General features: G+C 56.5%; 1 protein-coding gene and 1 long non-coding RNA gene across 7 annotated transcripts in view; one reads left to right on the forward strand and one right to left on the reverse strand.

The window, feature by feature from the left end:
* The window catches only part of JADE2 (jade family PHD finger 2), a 53,681-nt gene extending 44,575 nt beyond the window's left edge, over positions 1-9,106 (reverse strand). The window contains exons 1-3 of one of the 6 annotated variants that reach the window (XM_062587023.1): positions 9,028-9,106; positions 3,308-3,365; positions 1,945-2,030 (exon numbers count right to left, since the gene is read on the reverse strand). In XM_062587023.1, coding sequence (XP_062443007.1) covers positions 1,945-2,030; positions 3,308-3,365 — 144 coding nt within the window. In that variant the 5' untranslated portion in view covers positions 9,028-9,106. Of the gene's footprint in view, positions 1-1,944; positions 2,031-3,307; positions 3,366-4,391; positions 4,571-6,321; positions 6,344-8,266; positions 8,558-8,852; positions 8,938-9,027 lie in introns of those variants that run through there. The other 5 variants (XM_062587021.1, XM_062587020.1, XM_062587025.1 and 2 more) reach the window with 5 other exon arrangements.
* Positions 2,055-5,029, forward strand: LOC134146633 (uncharacterized). Its single transcript, XR_009959861.1, has 2 exons — positions 2,055-3,248; positions 4,380-5,029. It is a non-coding gene; the product is annotated as an uncharacterized LOC134146633 (long non-coding RNA).
* Positions 9,107-22,801: the final 13,695 nt, after the last annotated feature.

A 22,801-nucleotide genomic window follows, 5' to 3' on the forward strand; every position in this document is an offset into this window, starting at 1 on the left:
CAAGAGGGGCCCCCAGCCCCCAGCCCGCTCCCACAAATCACTGCAAATCACTGCTGCCCCCAGCCTGCCCCTGCAAATCATCCCCCCCCCCAGCCCATCCTGCAGCAGCAGCTCCCCTCGAACATCGCGGTGCGCTGGCACTGCCCACGTCCGCGTCGCAGCTCGGAGCTGGCAGAGCACGGCAGCGGCAGGGCCAGCTCTTCATGAAGACACGCGAGCCATCTGTAAGCCCTGCGTCTGGGTTCTGCTTGAAAAGGCTCTCCTGCCTCCTCAGACTGCCCTGGCGCAGACTGCCCGCGGGGTTTTCAACGCCTAATAATAGCTTTATCGCACTCTCTGTGCTACCGTCCCATAGTTTCCATTCTCTGAAAGACTCCCCCACACTGACGGTGACACTGAATACCTTTTTCTTCATTATTTCCTGTGAAGTAACTTCATGTGAAGCATTTCACTATTTCACACGAAGGAAGTTTGACAGCGTGCATGTTTTATCTTTTAAACTTCTAAGTCCTTGCTACAGCAGCCTGTGCCTGAAACCCATCAGTGCTCCTGCGAGAAATACCCCAGGATTTCCCAACCTCTGCAGTGTTCCCCAAATGAAGGATCCTGAGCCCAGACTCAGAAGTGGATCCAGAGAGTGGGACAGAAGTGCCAAAAGGTGCTTACAAGTAAGAGCAGAAACAGGGTCGGCTGTGGAAGAGTTTGGGAGATGCTCTCCAAGAGGAAATTCCTCAATCAGCATTGACCCGAGAGGCCTCCACAGCACTGCTCTGCCCTGCTGCCCGTGCCGGACCGGCCGTCCAGCCCCTAGGGACGGCCAGCGCCCGCCGCTCTGCTCTCGGGGCTTCGCTCGGAGCCAGACCCAGCCAGGCTCAGAGCGCCAGCAGGAGCAGAGAAGACGCAGGACCAAGGGGGTAAACCCGGGAGCTGGACCACTCGCACTTATCAAGTTCTCCCTGCACTTTGCAAAGACGGTTTGCGAGCTTGAGCGCCCTGGCCAAACGCCAGCATGAGTAATTACACGCTGCCTCCAAAATTCCCCCGTACTTTCAACTCAGATACGCCGCTCTTGTTCACTTTCTGTTTCAGGTCTTGGGTGGCCCGAACACAGTTGCTAAGCTGTGCAGTGCTCAGCTTTTGCTCCACTTTTTTTTTGCTCCAGAGCCATGCGCCCCTGAGAACCGCCTACTGCGCGTAACGGAGGGATGGGCACGGCCTTAGAGGACCCCAGTCTGCACGGCACCAAGCTCTGGGTCTCCTACCAAGCTCTGGGTCTCCTACGAGCTGTTGAAGAGCAGCAACACCGGGATCCGGGTCTGAACCTCCCCCACAAAGTCCAGAAGCATTTTTGCTCCGACTTATATCCAGCAGCTTAATGAGGGAGCGTGCGTGCCGGTGCTGGAGGCACACGTGCGGCCGGCCTGGCGCCTCGAGAGATGCGGCCGGCCGCGGTGGTGGTGGCCGGGGAGGAGCCCCTGCCAGGAGACCCCCATCCTGCCCGTCCTGCAGGGCGGATTCAGCTCCCAGATTACTCATTTCAGGAGAAACCCGTATAGCCAAAAAAAATTACATTATCAGCCCTAATACGCAACTTTCCGACAACACCGTCAGCAGCCAGTGACATCTGTATCTCCGGTTCTTCCTTATCTGGAGCGTTTCCAAGCACTCTGGCCGCTAAGAACAGCGTTTCAGCTTTTCTCTTTACCCACAGCACAAGCAGCTCTGACTTTTTAGGTCCATGTCCACCGCCGGCGCTTCGGATGTATCCGTGCAAATCCGTCACGACGGTAAGAACCAAGCGCAGCTCGAACTCAGGCGCTGACCACAGGAAAACCTCAAAACCTCTGCGCAGCCTGACGCAGACCGGGGCGGTCGCAGGGGGCTGCGTGCTCCCCGGGCCACGCTCGCAGGGGATCCCCAGCCCACGCGAGGAGAGCCACGTACCTCAGAGGGCTTCTTCTCCTTCTGCCTCGACCAGTTGGATTTGGTATTCGGGATTTTGGAGCATCTCGACGCGGACGTGGTGTGACCTGCAGCGAGGCAAGAGAGGAGAATTATCCACGGAAGCGGCTGAGTTTTGTCGGCGCCTCCGTCACCAGCTGCAGCCTCCCGCCGGCCCCGCGTCGGCGCGGAGGGGACAAGACCTGCCCCGGCCCCTTCCCTGCACTCATCCCAGGGCCCTCCGCACGAACCAGAGACGACGCCTCTCAGAGGCTCCCAAAACCCAAAAAACCTTGTCCACCGCAGAGACCTGAAGGGAGAAAAGCAAAGTCCGGAACAAGAGGGGCCTGGCGAGGGCTGAGCCAGGGCTTAGCACCCCTGGGAGCAGGCAGCTGTCGGCATCAGGAATTAGGGCTCGATTTCCTAGCGCGGAAACGCGCCTCTGCCGGCTCCGCAGGAGAGCGTTTCTCAAGAGCTTAGCTATCGCCTGCGGCAGAAATATCAAAGTCCAAGAGAGATAAGGCCACGCTGTTTAATACCCTATTAAAAACGCCTTAACCCCCAAAGGCACGGGAGCCAGCAAGGGCTGCCCGGCCGAGCAAGCCGCCGGGGGATTAGGGAAGGGGACGCTCGGAGCGCAGCCGCCGCGGCTCGCGGGAAGCCGGCGCCGCCGGCAGAGCCCGCTCGGAGCTTTGCGTCCGCGGCGGCCGTGCAAACTCCGCTCCCGCTGCCTAAGGTTACTTCTGCGGCTGGGGGAACGGCGGCCAAGCCCGGCGAGATCCGCCTTTCCCAATCCCCCCGTAATCTCCCCGCCATCCTGCTAGGAAAAGGCCCGGCCGTCTAGTGTTTTTGGCACAGCCCCTCTCGCTCCTGCCTGGCTGGCTAGGCAGACCCTGCGAAGCGTGGAGAGCAAATCCGCAGCGAGGCGCGGGCCAAGCGACTGCGGCGCTCGTAAGAAACCAAGAGCAACTGGTAGGAAAGTACGGAGAGCAGACACGGGGTTACACGCGTGTCCCTGGGGCATGGAGGAGCTAACGCGCTGCGGTGCTGCCGCGGCGGGCAAAACCCTGAAACGAGTGGGAGAGGAAAGCGCTCTATTTATAGCCCAAATCCAGCGCGTTTGCACGTGTTTATCGCTGAGCACATGTCCCTGCGCGCTGCCGGCGGAGGGCGGAGGGAGGAGCACCTTCGAAAGCGAGCGCGCGCTGAAGAGCTTTTCCGGAGGCCCAACCATCCCCTTTTCCCGTGTCGCCGCTCAGCTCCCTGGAAGGAAGCACCCGACGGGGCCGGCTCTGCCCGGACGCCAGGTAAACCTCCCCTTCCGCGCGGGGCCAGCTCGCCCGAAGCCTCGGATTAAAGCTCTTACTGTCGGTGGTGTCCGAGTTATCACTGCTGATCGAGTACTTCCGTCGTTTTTCTTCCATCTGTAACAACAGGAATCGCACATCACGCCGGCGCCCGGGCAGCCCGTCCCCGCGCCGAGCCCCCGGCACCCCCGCAGAGCCGCGTTCCCCCGCCGCGCCGGCCAGCGCTCACCCTCCCGGCGCCGCGCCGCCCCGCGGGCTCTGAAAGCGGGCGAGAGCAATCCTCGGGGGGCCCCGCGGCGCTCTCGGGGGCCCCCGGCTCCCCGCAGAAGCGGCCGCAGGGCACGCCGCGAGCAGCCGGGCGAGCGGAAAGCGCGCCGGCGCGCACGCGTGCGCGGGGAAGTCCGGGCTCCTGCGCCGGGGCCGGCGGGACCACCGCGCGCAACCCCGCCGGCGTTTCGCCCTCTGAGTCAGCCCCCCGTCGCGGCCAGCGCGGCGCCTCTGCCTCGTTTCTATTTTAAGAGGTTTTTAACTTCTGAAGACCCCGGGTTCCCGGGGCTGAAAAGGCAACTGACGGTCAGCACGGCCACGCGCAGCTCCGCGAAGGGCCTGGAGGGCTCTGCATCGAAAGCACGAGGGCTGAACAACGACCTCAGCCCCCGGGACACCCTCCCAATGCTTCCCGAGACGTTTTGCAAGGCTCTAAGGCGGGGTACGCACGGCCGCTTCCTCCGAGGAGCAGCGGGACGGGTCCCACACGCCGGGGCTGGCGAACGGGGAGCAGGCTGGAGCACGCCGGGAGCCGCGGCGGGAGCCCCGCGAGCACCTACGCGTACGAAACCCCGGCAATGCCCGGGTTTTACAACGTACCTGCTATGTTTTATCGCCCCATAATATGGGATAATACTGCAAAGTACCATAAACATTTTAACTATCGGTGTTGGGGAAAGCATTGCTCTGTCAAAACATGATTAAAAATGTTCCTTGAGAATATGGCAAGATCGATACTTTCCTCCAGCGATTCGAGGGGAGACAGATGTTATTAAACCACAGCCTTGCTCCAAGTAGCCATTAGATATTGCTTGGGGGGAATGATACTGAAAACTGATTTAAATGCAGTTTACTTGTTTTTAGTGGAAATTCTACCTGCGCCTTTGAAACCGGCTCCTCCTGGTCTGAGGTGGCAAAGAGGCTGCGGACTATACCGACGGAGCTGTGGACTTCCTATCACTGAGATTAAATAAACCGAACCAGGAAGGGGAAGAATTGGAGCTGAAGCATGCACTGGTCATCGCCTCAGCTGAACGTGGTCCCAGTGTCCTGCGCCCAGCCTACCTCCACCCACCAGCAGACTTCCACAACACCAGCAGCTTCCAGCAACAGGAGCTTAGTCACACACTGCCCCGCAGGCAGCAGCGGTTCAAAGGGCAGGTGCAGCAGTGGCTCTGCTTAAGAAAACTGTTTTGCCACGGTTTGCCAGGGTCCATGAGAGCATCCTCCGGGCAAAATTATCGATTGCTCTGAATTAAATTCTGGCTTGAGCCAAGGGTGGGCACCTATGAACTCAGCATCACCCAAAGGCAATCACGGCCTGGGCGGAGGGCGACACGCGCCTTGCAGAAGCAGTTTGCTTCACCTACCACTCTGCAATTTTGAAGTCTCTACAAAACACACTCTCCACTTCAGAATTAATCCTCTGTTTACAGTGAAAGCTAATTTCGCCTTTAACTGACCCAGTCCCCACACGGTGTCATTATTAAAGTCATAAACAAGTACCAAAAAAATTGTAATACTTTGAAAAAGTCACTCTTAGGTTAAACATGCCCTAAAATCTAGCTTTCATGGAGCCAGAAACCAATAGAAAAGAAAGGTTTCTATGTATGCTTGCTTAAAAAATTCAAATAGAAACAGATGTGGGTTTCTTTTCTAAACAAATGCGCATCCCCCCCCCCCCCCGAAGTGTCTGCAGCTCCAAGGCTAGCAGGGCCCTCTGCTAATGCCCCCAAACCCCAAAACACCGTGCGCCGCCGCCCGCCCAGCGCGGCCTTTGTCGGGGCTGAGCAGCGCAGATTAATGCTGAACAAATGACCGGGATGGCCCTGCCATCAGCCTATATAAATTTAAATCACCAGGAATGGACAGATTAGCTATGGGCTTGGCGGCGACGTTAAGCTCCTGCCCTGAGGCCACCGAGTCCTGCAGCTCAGCGAGGGGAGCCCAGGAGGGAGCTGGGTGCACCTGGGGCAGCCCAAAGCGCCTCATCCAGCCGCCAGCCAACGCTCCGGCATTCCCATGTGCCGGGAAACCCGCTTGCGCTCGCTGGAAACTCTTCAACACGCCACGTGCAAGAGGTTTGGGAGCTGCCGGGAGCACCCCGCGGGCAGGGCCCGCAGCGGCCCCCCGGGGAGCTCGGGGCAGCAGGAGCAGCAGCCCTGCGCCGCGGCAGGCGAGCCAGAGCCGCTCGCACGCAGCCTGCGATCGCCGCTCCCCGCCCGCCACCGCCGCAGAAACGCGCGCAAGCGGCAGCCAGAAGCGCCTGCTCCCCCGCCACCGCCCGCGCCTCCGCTGCGGCGCAGGGCATCCCCGCGCCCGCGGCCGCCCGGCCTCTCCCGCCGCGGCGGGCGAGCACCAGCCGCTGAATTACGGGCTCTGTTTGCAGGCTGCAATGAGACTGCAGAAAACCACTTCCCTGTTTGCTCTTCCAGCGCAGAAATAGGAACGCAGAGAGGGAAGAGTGCCCCCAGCGGCACGCCGGGCCGGGGGCCGCCGGCGGCCCCGGGCACCTCGCAGGAGGGCCGTCCGGGCAGCGCCGCGGAGCCGGGCCGCAGGAGCCCTTCTGGAGCCAAGTGCTCCTGGAGGAGAGGCTCGGGAGACAGCCGGAGCATCCCCCGCTGCAGCAACACGCCCAATTTCACAGCAGCGGAGCAAACTTTTCAGCTGGAGGATGCACGTCGACCAACCGCTCCGAGGACCGTGGGCCAAACCTGGCGCGCGGGTGCCCCGTGCCCCCCCCCCTCCCCCTGCCGTGTCCCCCGGGGGGGAGCCGCGCTGCTCCTCTCCCGACCTTCCTGCTAACCCGAGGCAGCGTCCAGCCGGAGAACCCGCACCCGGCTACGCAGGAGACCTCTCCCGCCCCCGGCCGCGCCGGGGGCAGCGTCGCCGGGCAGGCGAGGAGCGAGCCCCTGCCCACCCCCCGGAGCCCGGCGGGGGCTGGCGTCAGCTCCGAAACACGACGGGACGCCGAACGGAGCGGAGCGGCCTTGGGAAGGGCCATCCCGCCGCTCCTCCGCGGTAGCTCGGCTTGCTGTCTGGGTTCCTGGGGGCAAAATTTGATCTCATTTAAATTTAAAACAAAACAAGCCCCGGTTTACTTCCGGTGCTTTGCATCTTTCCAAATCTAGAAGGGGATTTTTTTTCCCCTTTATTACTCACGTTTCTGACTTTACTTTCCCTTTCTCACTTGTTTAGCTTTTACCCTCCGACTACCCGCTTTCTCTTTGGCAGGTCCGGACGCGTGTCGGGGGTAAGGAGGGAGCCGGGCCCTCCGGGACACCGCCGCGCCGTCCCGCAGGGCCCCGAGCGGCCGCCGCGGCGCCCGGAGGCGGCAGCAGCCAGGGGTGCTCCCGCCTCGGCACCGCGCACCGGGGGCGACCCCCAAGATCGGCCCCCGGCGGCGGCGGAGGAGCAGCCACCCCCGACTTCGGGACCCCTTCGGGGCTCGCCACCTTCCCCTCCTTCGCGCCAAGCCTCGATTTTCAGGAATCAGCCTCGATTTTCCTAGGAAAAACAAATCTAACCTTTGGTTTAACCTTTCTACCAGCGATTTCTGCTTCCATCTCAAGCTTATTTTAACCTCGGTGGCCAATAAACGCTTAAAGGTCAAGCGCCGCTCCGGAGCGCCGGCTCCTCCGCCCGCCCGAGACCACCGGCTTCGCCCCGCGCCCAGCGCCGCCCCCGCCCGGCCCGTGCCGGCCCTCCGGGCCGCGGGGCGGCTCCGCGACCGCGCTGCCCCGCCGCCGAGGGCCCCTTCCCCAGCGGCAGCCGGCCCGCCGCAGCATCCCCCCACCGGGGACCCGCCACCGGCCCGCGGGGACCCGGCGCCGCCGCTCGCTCCCCCCCCCCCTCCCGGCGCAAGGGGCAGGTGGAGCCGCGGCCGGGCCCTGCGCGGCGCTGCGCGGGGGCAGAACCGCTGCGCAGGACGTCAGGGGAGGGCCGCGCTGTTTTCTTCTTCTTCTTTTTTTTTTTTTTTTCTTAAGAGCTGGCCCAAGTAGGCGGGGAGGCGGCCTGCGCGGAGGTTACGCGGAAGCGCAATCCCTGCATCCTCCCCCCTCCCCAGCTCCGGGCGCGCAGCGAGGAGAAACCGCGCAGCGGAGGCCGCAGCGCGGCGCAGGCGAGCGGCCGCCACGCCCCCCCCCCTCCCCGCCCCGGCCCCGCGCAGCGCCCCGCGGCCGCGCAGCACCCGCCGCGCTCCCAAACGCGCTGCGCAGCCCCTAGGCGAGCTCCCCCCCACACACCCACACACACTCCCTCCACCTCCGCCCCCCGCGGATCTTCCCGCGGCCCGCGCAGCCCCGCGCCGGCACCTCGCCGAAGCGGCCCGCGCGCGCGCTGCGCGCCTCCCGCGCGGGCCCGGCACGGCGCGGGGCAGCTCTGCCGCAGTCATTAATTTGGGAAATAAAATTTAAAAAAAGCAAAAAAAAAAAAAAAAAAAAAAAAAGGCAGCAGCAGCGAGCCGAGCCGGCGAGGCGGCGACCCTTTAAAAGTTCTTGTTTACATCCCCGCTGCCTCCCTCTTCCACTTCAAACCAGGAGTGACCAACGCGCGCAACCCGCCGCTGGCGAGCGCGGCGCATCCCCCGCCCCGCACCGGCGCGGCGAGGGCGGCCGCGGAAGGAAATAAATAAATAAACAAGGGCAGGCGAGCAAACAAGGCGGCAGGAACCCAGGGGGGAGCTGCGAAACAGCGCGGCGAAACCCCGGGCTCGGCCTCCCGCCGCCCCGCCGGCCGCGCTCATCCTTTACCTTCGCCGCGAGCGCGTCCTGCGGGAGTTGCGCCGGTCTGCGGGGCTGCGGGAGGGGAGGCCGGCGCAGGGGGCGGGGGATGCTCCGCAGCCGCCCCGCTGCTGGGCGCCCCGGGCCCGGCTCAATCCGGTGTCATTGCCGGGCCCCGGGCGGGGGGGTGCGGGGGGGGCGGACACGCGCTGCCCTCAGCCGCGGCCGCGGAGTAACTCCATGGATGCCGAGCGGGGCGACTCGCCCGCGCCCGAGATGGCCGCTGCGGGCGCCGCCGCCGTGCGCGCTTCCTCGGCGGCCGCGCAGGCGGCTCTGCGGAGCGGCCGCGGGTCGCGGTGGCACCGCTTCCCCCCCCCCCTCCCCGCCCCTTCCCCAAACCCTCCTTCAGCGCCGCGCGCGGCCGCTCGCCGCCCCCCTCCGCGGGCGCGCAGCGGCCGCGCCAGGTGCGCCGCGCACCAGCCCCATGGCTGCGCCGCGCTGCGCCGCGCTGCGCTGCGCCGCCCCCCCGCCCCACGCCGGCGCGGCCCGCGCCGCTCCGCGCCCGCCGCGCAGCCGGCCCTGCGCGCGCACCCGCGCACCCGCGCGCGCCCTTTACCTCCTCTCCCCCCTCCGCCTCCGAGCTACGCACAGGCGTACGCCGGGCCGCCGCCGCCTCAACGCAAAATACGCTTATACTTTAGGAAAAAAAAAAAAGAAAAAAAAAAGAACCACGCGAGCGAGCGCGCGCGCGAGCGGCAGGGAGCCCTTTTGGCGCCATATTAATGACGTACTTAAAATTTGCCATTTCTCCTGCGTCAAAAAGACGTTTCGTGCCCATCGCGGAGCGCCGCGGCCGGCCGCGCTGCCCCCCGCGCCCCCCCCACCCCCAACCCCCGCGGCGGGGAGCCCGCGCGCGGGCGCGGGGCGCCGCGGGAGCTGCGGCCGCGCAGCCTCCGCGCCGGGGCGCGCACCTCGCCGCCGCGGCCCGGCCGCGCAGCCGCTGCCCTGCTCCCTTCCCCGCCCCCCAGGCCCCGGAGCCCCGAGGCCGCGGCGATGGGCGCGCGAGGCGGGCGCGGCGCCTTGCGCGGCTCGGAGCGCCGCTGCAGCGCGCTGCTGCCGCCGCCGCCGGGTGCAGGCGCGTCCCGCGGGCAGCGTGCGCGGAGCCGCGGAGCTGCCGCGGAGGGGCCGAAGCGGCGCGGGCACCGCGGCCGCGGGCAGCGGCCGCTGCCTCCGCCCCGCGTCCCTGCCGCGGCTCCGTGCGGAGCGGGCCGAACTGCGGGGACCCGGGCTGCGCCGCGGCGGCCGGGAGCCGGTGCTGCGCGCTTCCTGCGAGTTACGCGGGATCCCTCGGCTCCTCTGGGAGCGGCGGCAGAAGGGGCTGAAAAAACCGCGCCTGGCTCATTCTTGGGGTCTTGCTTGTTTTTTCTCCTTTCAAGAGCCGCATATATGGAAACAGGGTCTTGACATTTGCCACGAGGCAGCTTTCGATGGCCCTTGAGATAAACCCACCGAAATCAGCCGGCTTACTAGTCCTCAAAAAACAGCAGCTCCGAACGCGTGGTAAGACCGTGCCTGATCCCGGCTGCTGAATTCCCTGCGAAGCCCGTTCCCCGCGGCCGAAAGCCGGGGCGCTCGGGAGCTGGCACGGGCGCAGCTCTGCGCGGCGCCAGGCCCGGCCGGGGCCGATGCCCTGAAGACGGAGGGCGAATTTGGGAAGAGGGAATCGGGAGGAGACGGCAGCACGGCGGGAGCGCGACGCCCGGGGTAGGGGGCCGCCGGCGGCTGCCTTGCCCCGCGGCGGGCGTTCGGCTCAAGAGCTTTGGCCCCTTCGCTGACGTCCGTCTCACCGCTGCAGCGGGATGCGGCGTTCCTGCGTTGGGTGAAACTTGTGGCCTTAATCCGCCCGCACGTCACCCTGGCCCGGAACGGGTGTTTGGGGAGGATTAGGTCAGGTGCCCACGCAGGGAGGCAGCGTCATGGGCAGTACCGCAGGAAAACTCGGGAGCAAAGTCTGTCCTCGGAGGGAGCTGCCAGCTTCACGGCGTTGGTCCTCTACCGCACCGCAGCCAAGATCCTCTCCTGCCGCTCTCCCAGGATTTCTGGACAGTGCCTGGAAGGCGCTGCAGCATGTCCGAACCGGGCAGGTCCGCTCCTCCCTGCTGCGCTGGGCTCCTCCGAAGCATCCTGGGCACCAGCTCACGGTGCTTTGGCTACGTGAAAACTGCACCCGCAGGTGCGGGAGCTGCGTTTTCTGCGGCTGCGACTTTCGCAAGCCGTCAGGTGCGTGAGAAATGTGCTGAACCAGGGCCTCGGCTCGCAGGTCGGACAGCAGGAACGACAGAGCGCTGCTGAGCACGCCCGGGCCCCTCCTGCACCGCACGCCGCGGAGGTGCAGCAGAGGAGTATCTGACCGTGCAATTAATATCTTGTTCTGCTTCAACACAAGGGCATGTATTAAGTTGCACTGGCAACCAGAACTCTGACTTTCTTCGTTTTGAATACTTTCCTTTGCAGCATCGATCATGCGCTTAACAGATTTTTGGCCACCATATATGCACATTCATGCGAAACATGCATACAGACACATATATGGGACACATACATGTAGTACTCGCAGAGCTAACACTTGGTGGGTGTTTCTGCAGAAAGGTCATGTATATTAAATATACGATATTCAGTTTATATAGTAAGGCATTTATGTAACAATTCTGAAGCACTCTGACAGGGTGTTGTCAGTTGGCATTTGCTAAGAGAAGAAATAAATCTAATAAAAAAAACAAAAAAAAAGCATTTTGGGAGAAACAGCGCTGCACAAATCCTCTAAAAGGACAGAATTGTCTGCACAACAAAGGCGCAGCTGATTGATGCTAAAATAAGCAGTTATGCAACAAGTAAGAAATCCGATCTCCAGGGAAGGAACCAGCAACATTTTCCTTTCATCCCCCTTCGCCAGCGCTTATTTTTGCATACCTAAAAGAATAAAGCAGGTAACCTTTGGATGACGAGCGCATAATTAGAATTAGCAGATGTTTTTAAACGAAGGCTTTAGCCCTTATTGGCTCCGCACGCGCTCTAGCGCTAAGTCAGTGGCTGAGGCCGAGTGCCCCGGAGCGCCGTGAGGCTGTGCCTCGCGTCGCTCCCGTTTCAAGCCTGGTGCCGCGCGTTGGAGGAGAAGCAGCGCTGCCCTCGCCAGGTGCGCGGACGCCGATTCTTACGGGGCGCTGGCTCACCACGGAGCCGTGACCGCAGAGTTGTTAGCGCGGCCTCGAAGACGGGCGTATGGCGCAGCGCGTCTCACGACGCTCAGCGTTAATAAACCTTGTCAGCAAGCCCTGACCGAAGCCCGAGGACCTCCGTGCGGCCGGGTCTCGCAGGAGAGGGGAGGAAGCAAGCCCGGCTGCCTCCTCCTCCTCCTCACGTCTGATTACCGCGCCAGGCGCCGGGGCAGGGCAGATCCAAGGAGCGCGAGCGAGCCCCAAACGTAATGAAAACCCCACGTCTTTTCCAGCGCTTTGGAAACTCTCTCTTTGGTAACGCTAGCAGCGGGGGGAATCCGCTGGGATCTGCCCCGTCCCCGACGCGGGGCGGTCTGGGTGCTGGGACCCTCCGCCGGGGAACTTGAGAAGCAGCACGCGGCTCAGGAGCGGTGCGGGAGGCTCGTTCCTGCTCATCCGCTGCCTTCGATACCCTCTTCTGAGGCCTCTGGCAGGTAGATGACTTCTTCCAAGTCAAAGAAATCTCATGGCTACTTTGATTTATACCAAGGAGCAGATCAGCGCCCAGCTGCTCCAGGAGGGCAGTGCAAAGATGCTGGAAAATATTGGCTTGCCCAATATTCCTGAAATTTGACTTCTATTAAAATAGGTGTTAATTTGGAGGAGAGTAAGCAGACGCAGTAGCAGGGGAAAAGAGCAAGCCCTGTTCTGAATTATGATAGTAATCGTTCCCATCTTCTCGAACAAACTACTACATCGTTACGTAAACGCATCCTTTTCCTTTCTCTCTCGCTGTGCATCGTTCTTTTCCTCTCTGAAATGAGGGGAAAGTAGGAAAGTACTGTACTTACAGGAGGAGAAAATTTGATTTGGCAGATCAGTGGATAGTGAGATTTTGTTTGAAATCTCAATTACTACTTCAGGAGCTAGAAACCTGGTATCAAAATGAACTGTAAGCAGAGAAATAGCTGTAACCTCACAAATGGCCATCCCTCGACCAGCAGCTGAGGAATGCTCTGCAGGCGGCAGCTGCTGCTGGTTTTTTTCCCAAGAAATGGCAGTTTTTGCCTCGCTGAAGGGATCGCCCTTGAAGAGCGCAGCCCGACGTGGCTTTGCGTGGAGATGCTCGCAGCCCTCGCCTGCCCGTCGCCTCCTCGTGCTCCAGAGGCTCGTTGGACTATTCGAGCAATTCGGAGGGAGCGAGGGGCATTCGGAGGGAGCCGCCTCCGCGGCGGAGGCTTTGGCTCCCCGCATTCAGCGCCCGCAGGCGCCGGCGCTGCGGGTGCCGCCGGGCGCCTTCCTAGCTGCCCATCCCTCCGCTTCGCCGCGCGCGGGCAGTTACTCCCCCAGTTAATAATAACAATAACATTATTATTATTATTAACAATAATAAGATGGGTTAAAGATACGAGTCACAGCTCAATGCACCATCTGAGTGCACGGTTACGTGTGCCGAACAGTACACGCATCAAGACTGCATTATTCCACTTTTTATACGGATTCCCTCTAGACATCCAGTTAATAACTAAGCTGGCTATTCCACTTTGTTTCTCCGGAGTTTGAGGGTGTGAAAAAAAACATTTCCATTTCGTTGACTAAGTTCCCAAGGGGAGAATTTATGAAAGTGCGAGTGCATAATTTACTGCCTGACAGGATAAAGATGGTATCTGGCTTTAAAAAAATAGTGTACCCTGAAAAACAAAATTGCTAGAACAGACATTTGTTTTCCATAAGTACCATATTTTAGAAGCATTTAATTTAGTTTAGAAGCACTGTTAAAAATATATGCATTGTAAACTGCAGCTGTATAACACGATATTTATCAGATAATGTCACTGAATAGTCTCCTGTTGTAATATAAATGCCAAGGCATTTAAAATGTTGAAGTAGAGCGCTTTATTTTCAAAGTGGAAAACCATTATCTCATCCAAAAGTCATAAATAAAATGACGAGGGTTTGCTTGTGGGGTTAGTTTTAACCACCTGGGGGGGCCGACACGGCTACTCCATCGCCCGAGCAGCGTTCCCGAGCGGTGAACCCACCCCGCGGGCAGCGAGCGCGCAGGGAGGAACGTGGTGCGCAGGGCTGGTGGCGACGCGGTTTGGAGACGGCTGGGGAGGACGATCAGCTGATAACGCGTTCGGGGAAAAGAGACACGAAGATGGGAAAGTGAGGGATTTCTTGAGATTTTCACCCTATTTATTGCAAGAGAAGTCATCAGTTCTGCGTATCGTCAGAACCCGATACATTATGCCAGAATACCAGCTTTTAAAAATAGTGCCTGAAATTTTTCTCCTAAAGACCTATTCAGTGGCATAAATGCACACCCGGATTTTCCAGGTATGGAGCATCCAGCAGTTCCAACTGAAGAAATCTTCAGGGTTTGAATCAAGTTGTGCTTGTGCAGCACTATTTATTAGTATAAGGTACAACGGGCTGTTAGAGGGGGACAGTAAAGAAGATTTTGGATCCAACATCTGCACCTCCTGCTCCTCTGAAATTTGGAGACATCAATCCAGTCTTTTTGTCTCCTGCTAGACTGAGACTGAAATTCGGCTCATGCACATAAAGTGCTTTCCCAGCTGAGCTGCATACTGTGAGGGCATCTGAGTCCCGTCCGGTCTCCTCTTTGCACCACAGCAGACGGGCCCCGGAGCAGGGAATTGCTCTTGGCGCCCACCGCCTTGCTTCTTGTGGCCAAACGCAGGTGTGCGTGATGGGTACGTGCCCGGTCAGGTCACCACGTCCTCTGCAGGACACCCCTCGTCTGACCAGACACGCAGTCATCCACGCCAGGGTGGAAAGATGCAGGGATTTGAATTTTGGTCACAAATCAGATGCTTTTCTGGTTAGAGTGCAGAAAGCAGCGTGGCTCTACCACCCTCGGAGGCCTCCCGAAGCGGCTAGTGGATCTGCGTGAGCTGAAGTTTGGGCGCTGCTCTTCTAGAGGAAGGACTGAGATGAGGAGATGGAAGGACCCCTCCCTCCCGGCTCTGTGGGTCTCCCCTTTCCTGGCCCTTCTCCCCATTTAGCTGCTTCTTTGATGGCTTTTTTAGTGCAGTGCCAGCTTACTTTCCCCCTTTATTTTCTCCCTCTGCTACTCTCACTGCACCTTTCTTTGGGCCGTCTAACCCACTGGTCCCGCCCAACAACCACGTTCATACCAAACTGCTGCTTCTCTGCGATTCCACTCTCACCTCACCTCTTTCCATACAAACCTGCACTTCAGCCTGCACACGGGGTGTCACGTTAGCAACCTGGACTAGACGTGATGCGAATTACTTATTTTTCTCACCAAACTTTCCTCCTCCTTTTTCAGAGGAGCAACGCACACCACGCGCCACTCGACCACTATTTCATCCAACACAGTTTATACGGATGAACGTCAGCCTCATCGGAAATATGCTATTCTGCAGGTGCAGTGTCTAAATTAAATAACCTTTCCACATGAGAAGCAGCCGGATGGAGGGACAGCTAACCGGCTCACCAGTCTTTGAAGTGCAGTATAACGCACCAGCAGTAGGCATTTCTGGGCAATATTCAGAAGAAAATACTTTGATGCTGCCAGCTCCTTGCAGAGAGCATCCCATGTTGAGGGCAGCTGGAAATCAGGGAGTGCAAGCCAGAAAGACCTCGAGCTCGCGCACCTTATTATGAAATATCACAGCAGCAAGAGAGGGCGAAGACTTCGCGCCGGCGGGACGCAGAGGCTGGCGCAGACCCGCCGCGGGCTGCGGGAAGCGTCTACGTGTTGTGAGCAAACTTGCCGAGTTCAAGGTCAGGCCCGCGAGCCGCCCAGCTTGACAGACACCCAGCGCTGGGCCGTAGCCGGGAAGTCACTTTTATCAGACTTGATTCAATTTATAAGATTAAGAGCATGGAAAAATAAATACTGCTCCTGGAGGGAAAGCGCTGGCGCTAACCAGGCCGTTTGTTTGGACAAGGGTTGTTAATAGGGTATCTCTTATTTCCACGAGGCGGTAAGGGCAGGACACAAAACGTGCTGCTTTCTGTACGGGGCTGGTGGTTAGGAGAAAAATTAACTCTTCCTTTAGCAGAGAGACGGCAGGAACGGTAGCAAAGGTTCCCTGAGAGCAACCTCTGCGGCCGCTGCTGCAGCTCCTGGGGCAACAGCTCTGTTTACACCCGTAAAGCAGTTCAGGAGCACCCAGTGACAGAAGTCCAGGGGCGAAAAACTCCTGCGAGAGGCACAGTACAGCAGGCACCTTGCTAGCGATATCTGTGCTGGGCACATTTGCTTGGATACCTCTGCCTCAGCCTCAGGCCGGAGCATGGCCGTAACGTGGATAACTGCTTAGCTCGCTGAAACGCTGACTTGCACGATAAGAGAGCGCGTGCAATTTTCACAGCAATCCCTAAGGAGTGAGGTCAGGCCTTCTCCTTCAGAAAACGCACGGGGAAAAGGGAAATCTTAGCTCGCAGAGGCAGAAGAGGTGCCGCGTAAGACCTACGCCTGGTCTCAAGCCCCCAGTTCTTCAGAAAAGAGATACGTAGACGTGGTCAGTGGAGCGATCTCAGCGTTATCTGAGACACATCCGCGGGCCGGAGGAGCGACGTTCCTTCAGGACCGTGCGCGCTTGTATAGAAACTACAGACAGCGAGAGCTAACGCGTGGTAACAAGAGACTACGGAGTTTGGTAACAGCCAAGAGAGAAGCTGAGTTTTGACAGAAAATAGTTAGCAATAGCAGACTTGCATGTCAAGCGATGGAAAGGACCACAAAATTTGAGTGCACACTATATATCTCCCTTTTACTGGCTGTTCTGCGGAGAGCTACATTCGTTGCTGAAGTTCAGAGCTACAGACTGCACTTGACGTTGGTTCTGATTATAGAGTGGTGGTAATTAAACCTCTAGAGCATTAAGTTACCATTTTAACCAAATGCCTGGATATTATCTTGATGTGAAATTGTGAAAGATACTCCGATTTGCACAGTAAATAAACTGTATTAGCTATTTCACAGATCATGTGTTTCCTCAGCTTACATTTGGAAAAAAAAACACTAAAAAAACCCTACCATGCAGTTTCCTTCTTTTTTCCTTTTGCAAGTGCACACACAGCAGAAGCACTGGCAGCTCCTGTGTACTGTTCAGCCAACATAATAATCATTATAATCATAACGTGGCTCTTTAATAACAGTTTTCATCAAAGCATCAGTGTCCCTATCTCCACGTAAAACAGAAGCACACAGAGCAAAGTTTTCTTCCGCTGATATAACTGGCCAAGGCCAAAGCCAGGAGCAGTCTGGCACCCCAGTCCGCGGTCCTTCCGTCAGCTATGAAGCGCCCCCAGACTTGGGAGTAACCGTCTTAAATACCGACGGGTGCTGGAGGTGCAAATCTAGCTTATCGCTGGGCTCGTACCGCAGTGCCGATCCCGGGTCGGGGAGCGGGCGAGCACCGCCGTCCCGGGCCTTGCAGACCCGGAGCAAACTCGAGGGAGTGTTGCTTCTGATTGCTCTAGATCCTAGATTTTACACCTTCTTTATATTGTACCAGATTGGGATATGATGCTATGTCTACCTGCTTGTATTTATAGATAAAGATATAAATCCCCCACGCATATCCAACTTCAAACTCTAACATCAACAAACAGAAAAGTCTAAATAAAGAGAAACAATTTTCCAACAAGCACACGAATGAAGGAAAACAAATACACTCCACAGAAACTTTCTAGATGTAAATATTTGGGATGGGAGAAAGAAACAGTTGATTATCTTCTGCACTGGACAGGACAAATATCAAAAAATCTTCTTTGAAAATCTCATCTACACATTATTCTGCATTCTGGCATTTAGGAAAATGTTACTGGACTGCATCTTTTCTTAGGAATGGGTAAACTAGCTTGGTGGTTTGAAAAAATGTAAGTAAGCATCCATTTTTAATTATTATTCTTTTTTCCACAGGCCACTGCCATTTTTTATTTGAGTGATGGCCAGAGCTAGAAACGATAAAACACCGCAGGACAAGATTTTCTCATCGTGTTTTTCTGCTATGAAGTTTTGGAAATATAAAAAGAAACTGTGAACTGATTATGGAGAAACAGACTGACTGAAAATCCAGGGTGCTGCCCCCGTTCACTTACGTTTTGTGATGCAAAGGTAAGTTACCAACCATCAGTGGTAATGTAAAAAAAAAAAAAAAAAAAAAAATCCTGCTGCGGCAGAACCTGCCTCGTCCGTGGGTCGCGGGCGATTTGGCGACTGTGGCCTGTCTCAAGCAGGGAGCAAGGCTCTGCCCGTAAAACAACCTCCAGGAAAACCCCGGAGGGCTCCCACGCTCTGCGGGAGAGGCTTTCCGAGCGGCTGTGCCAGGGGATGGCAGGGTTTGTCCCACCAAGGTGGGATGGAAAGTCTCGTACGCTTAAACCTGCAGGTCACGTCGTGCCTGCAGGAGCACGCAGAAATGCGTCGGGAACCCTTTTATCCGCGTCCTTCCTCGTGCTCTTCAGCGCGAGCTCAGCACCAGCTGCGGCGAGGCTTCGACGGCCGGCCACAAGCCACCCGGTTCTTCCCCTCTGCTTGTCGCACGGGCGACACCTCCGTCCCCCACCCCTTAGGGCCACGGCATCGTCCACCACGCACGCCTCAGACTAGGTCTCTCCCTGGAAACCATTTCTGAAACTTGCTCTTTTTTTCTCGCTAAGATCTCCAAAATCCCCCTTTTTAAATGACCAGTGCTCTTCGGAGCCTCCCTCGTTTCACACACCGATTACCATCCCCTGCAGTTTTCAGACCCTGACCGCGGCAAAGAGCTGCCCTCGAGACCACCCCTGCTCACCCCTCGATCACACCAGTCCTTCGTTTACACGCCTTACAGGCTCCTTAGCTCCAAAACCTCTCCACGTCTCCCCTTACCTTGCTGAGCCAAAAACCTGCCTACCAACGGCCAACCCGACCAGCCCGTAACCTCTGCCTGCCCGCCTCTGTAATCCTTCCCTAAGCTCAGACTTGCTTTCTCCCAAGCTTTCCTTCAAGCCTGGGAAAACCTTCCCGATAAAATCTCAGCAGCCACTCCTTCCTCCTCGTTCAGGACTATCCTCACGGCTCGCTTCTGCCAAAAACCCTGCAAAACGCCGTCGTGGCTACGGCGCGGCGACCGATGCACCGCGATGCTCTCCTTTTCTTACTCCCTACCTCCGCCCTCAGTGGAACAGCAGCCGAGCAAAGCGATGCTACCGCTACCAAAGCAGGGTCCCTGCCTTGTTACATTCCGCGTTCATTTTTTTTTTTGGCCGGCCGCATCCCCATCCCCCAGGTGATTCGTACCTGCAGAACGCAAGGCCCTCGGGGCAGGGATAGTCCTGTCTCTTCTGCGTTCGTAAAGCACCAAGCTGCAACCGTGGCTCCGTTCCCGGTGCACGCTACCGAGATCCGAACACTCGCTGATACCAGGCACAGCTGGGAGCCACCCCTGGAACGGAGCCGGCACCGGCACCAAAAATCGAGGGCCAAGAAACGGACCGAGGCGGTAGGAACCACCTGGACGGGAACGAGAGACGGGAGCACCCGGCATCGAAAGCGCTGACGTTTCGCGGGGAAGCAAGCGACAGCCGGCGCGTCCGGACTCTCTCGGGATTCGGCGTTCCTGCCCCTCCCGGAACCTTCAGACGTTCGGAAACGCCGGTTTTCCTCTAGTTCCAGCAAACTTCATTTCTCAGCAAAAAACGGTGCTTCGCTTCTAAACCAAGTTCATATCATGACAGCTAAAATGTCAGGATTAATTAAGAGGAGGAAGCTGTGCGGAAAACAGCAACGATGCCGCTGAAGAGAAAGCGGCTCTCTTCCCCCGTCCTCGCGGCGTAGCAAGTCTTCCCCTCCAAGCAGAGGGCTAGTTGGCAGTTTGGTCAAGCCTGAATTATATGCTGGAGTGCTAAGTTCCCTTGTGGTTGCAAAAAAGAAAGGCTTTAAAAACATGATTTTAAATTATGCTCAAGGGTATATTTTAAAAAAAAATAGCTAGCCAAATTCCACACGGTCTTCTCCTTGGCTGGAGCACTGCTGGGCTTTAGTGGGGTTGCTTGGTAGATAAGAGAGCACGGTGTGGCCAACTCATTGTAACCATCATTATATAATATTGATGTTGTATTGAATATACATATATATTCTGGCATAGTGACTGAAATTAAATTGATTTATTAATTTGACACCGCATACCAATGCCAAGATACCAGGTAATTGATCAGCTGCCTAGAACGAACTTCAACATGTAATTTCCACTGAAATTTGACTGATCAGCAATACCATAATTGGTTGCAAATGTCCTTCCTTCTATTTGTTTTGCTAAGTGGCTTTTTCATTAACACAGTGGAGCCAAGTAAATAAATATGACTTTACTATTGGACTGCAGGCAGACAACATTTGAGAAATGGAGACAAACTGGGAAAGGACTGTAGGATGTTGTCAAGCCAGCATTCGTTTTTTATATAGTCTCATTTTTTGCTGCATTTAAGGCCCTGCTTGCTTTAGAAGATGCTTCCTTTTAGCAGAAGAGTCACAGCCAACACTAGGCTCAGTGAAATGCAAGTGTATTGAATTTATGCCCCCAATGCCCTAAGTCAACAGGATTATTACTAGGCCAAGCCTTAATGTCTCTACTTACAGCAGCGCCTCAGAGACGTCCCTGCAAAGAGGGGAGCAAGCAAAGCCTTCAGGGACGGGCTCGTTGCTGCAGCATCCCATGGCGTCCCCGACTCCCGCGTTCCCACAGCACGGGAGAGCTACAAGCCCGAACGCACAGGCTGAGCCGCGCTATTTCGAAGAGCCAGAGCAGGTGTCGGGAATAAGACGCAAAGTTCCTGAAAACAGCAACCCGGTATTGTAACGGGGAACGAGTGCAATTATTTGATCGAGAGAAGGGTAGAAACGCCCCGTTGCAATGCTAGATACTCCACGAAATAGCTATGCACGTCCCTGGATTATCACATGCCACTTATGACATCCCAGATGCATAAAAAAACCCCTTGTTTTGTGGGTGTGTAATTCCTTGGCTCATGCTTTTTAATGTTCTTCCCATCTTCTATTTTCTTCAGTTCTGATTCTGTTACATAATCTGACCAATTCCAGTCCGTTTCTGGCTGGTTTCTACACATCTGTAACCATGTCAGACCAGGCAACGAATATCGGTTATCCAGCAACTTCACAGCCATGAAGCATCATTACAGACCTTTCGCTGTGAGTCACCACAAGGCATTACAAGGGGAACAGCGATAAAAAACTAATGTCAAAAAGAATGAAGAGTTGAGTTAGAAAAGAACCACCGATCTGTTATTTTCAACTATTTCCAGCAGTTTAGGACTTTTTACCTTTGATACTTTTCATCCACTAGACACTCTCAGATGTAATGTTCATTTTTCTTCTGTTAGCTCCCTGAAAATATTTGACAACGTTTTATTCCAGGGTGAATAAAATTACAGAATAAGCTGCTTAAGTGATGTGTGCTTTCTGAACTATCCCCTTAACTCTTCAAGGCACCGGAGTGTTTGCAAACAGGCATGCTTCATTAGCTGGTTCTTAAACTCGTACGCAAAAGAAATCGGGATGAAAGTGTTTATTATCATTTTTCCCTCTGCCTGTTGCATGTTTAGAAGGGATCTGGCTTGCAGCTACGCAGAAATCCAGGATTGCCTCTTGTACAGGCTTCACAGTGGCAGCACGGGCAGGAAGGTTTCACTTAAAAAAATATGATGGACAACGTGTCACTAACTCTTCAGTGCACTTGTGCTGTAGGGCTGAGGTTTGTGATTTCGTATACACTTTATAAAGGACTTAGTACAGTCATTACTCAGCAAATAATAAAAAGAAGCAGGTTTGTAATTGGTTTGTTCAGACAGTGGTAAATTATTAAAGTTTACTATGCCTCGGTGTGTGTAAAATCCAGGAAAAAACCAGCTTCTTCTTGTAAGGGCCTGTTCTGTAATTTCTGTTCACAGTATTTACTCCTGCAAGTGGGGTCACCGAAACCATCAAGATTCATCATGTGAGTGTGCAGCAACAGACACCCTCCCCCTCCATCTTTTTTTTCTGTTTTTTTTTCCTCCTCCTTTTTAACTTTGCAACCGCCTGCTCTCCCGGGGCGGCCCGGGCGGGTTACGGCGTCGCCACGCCGGGCTCCGGCTCGGACCCGGCTCCGGAGAGCGCTCGTTCCCGTGTCGTCTATTGCCTCTGTCGCTTAATCCAGCTGCTTCTCCGGGAAGCCCGCTCTCAGCTTCACGGGAGCGCTAAGCGCCCTAGGACTGGGGCATTGCTCTAGGTGGAGCGAGCAGCAAAATAAGAGATTGCTCTTCACGCAAAGAACGAAACGAATCTCACCCAGCTAACTGCAGGGCATTCTCATTTCTTTAACTGGGCCTTTACATTTACTCACCTATAGCTTTCAGCGGGAGGAAGGTTTATTTTCGTTGCAAGTTTCAGCAGCTACGTAGCGGCAGAGGGTAGCCGGGGCCGGGGAAACGCTCCGCAGCTCTCAGTGACCTGTCAAGGGCAGCGGCCGCCTCTTGGCAGAAGCCTCCGTTCGAGCCCCCAAGAGCATCTCCTGCGCTCGCGGTCCAGCGCTAGCGCCAGTGACGAAGCAGTTTCTATAAATCAAGCTGCAGCTGAGTTCAGAAGCCTAATAATAATGTGCAGATGTAAAATAATAATAATGTCGTGGTTCTAGTGTTAAAAAGGCCACAGATAAGTGTAATAGGCATTCTGGTGTTGAGACTTGTAGCTTGGTTTCAAGTAATTTTAACGCCTTATTTGATGTCTGCTCTTGGAGCATTAGAAACTGGAATTAAACGATGCAATTAAAACATACCAAAGACGTAATCTGATCTAATATCTACTTCTACCCTTGCTGCTTCGCCTTCTCCCGGAAACCCTTTCTCTCTTGCACGATCAAAGAGCTCATGCCTGGGTTTTGGCACCCGGTTTTCCTGCCAAGCCCTCAGTTGGCCGAGGTGGCTGCAGAGCTCCAGCGCGGGCAAACGCGGGTGCGGAGGCCAAGGCAGCCTTGCCTTCAGGACAAGGCAAGATCTCCTTATTTAAAAGGAAAAAAAAAATAAATAAAACCCAACTCCTTGAAGGAACGGCTCCAATGTTCAAGTCATCTGGATGCTTGTCAACAAGAAAGACATGGTGAGAAATGAGGCCAAATGCACTGCTGATACTGCTTGGCCCACCTCAGAGCACTGACATTTCAGCTGCTCACATCTGCCAAATGAATTTTTTTCTGATGATATGAAGAAACAGGTTCCTAAGCGATGCCCGAGCTTTGCGTTGGCCTACTGTGCAGAAGCGGGGGAACGGCAGTACCTCCGGATGCATAAGCACAGCGCGCAGCAAAGGCTC

The sequence above is a fragment of the Rhea pennata genome, chromosome 14 (assembly GCF_028389875.1).
Source record: "Rhea pennata isolate bPtePen1 chromosome 14, bPtePen1.pri, whole genome shotgun sequence".
Lineage (NCBI taxonomy): Eukaryota > Metazoa > Chordata > Aves > Rheiformes > Rheidae > Rhea > Rhea pennata.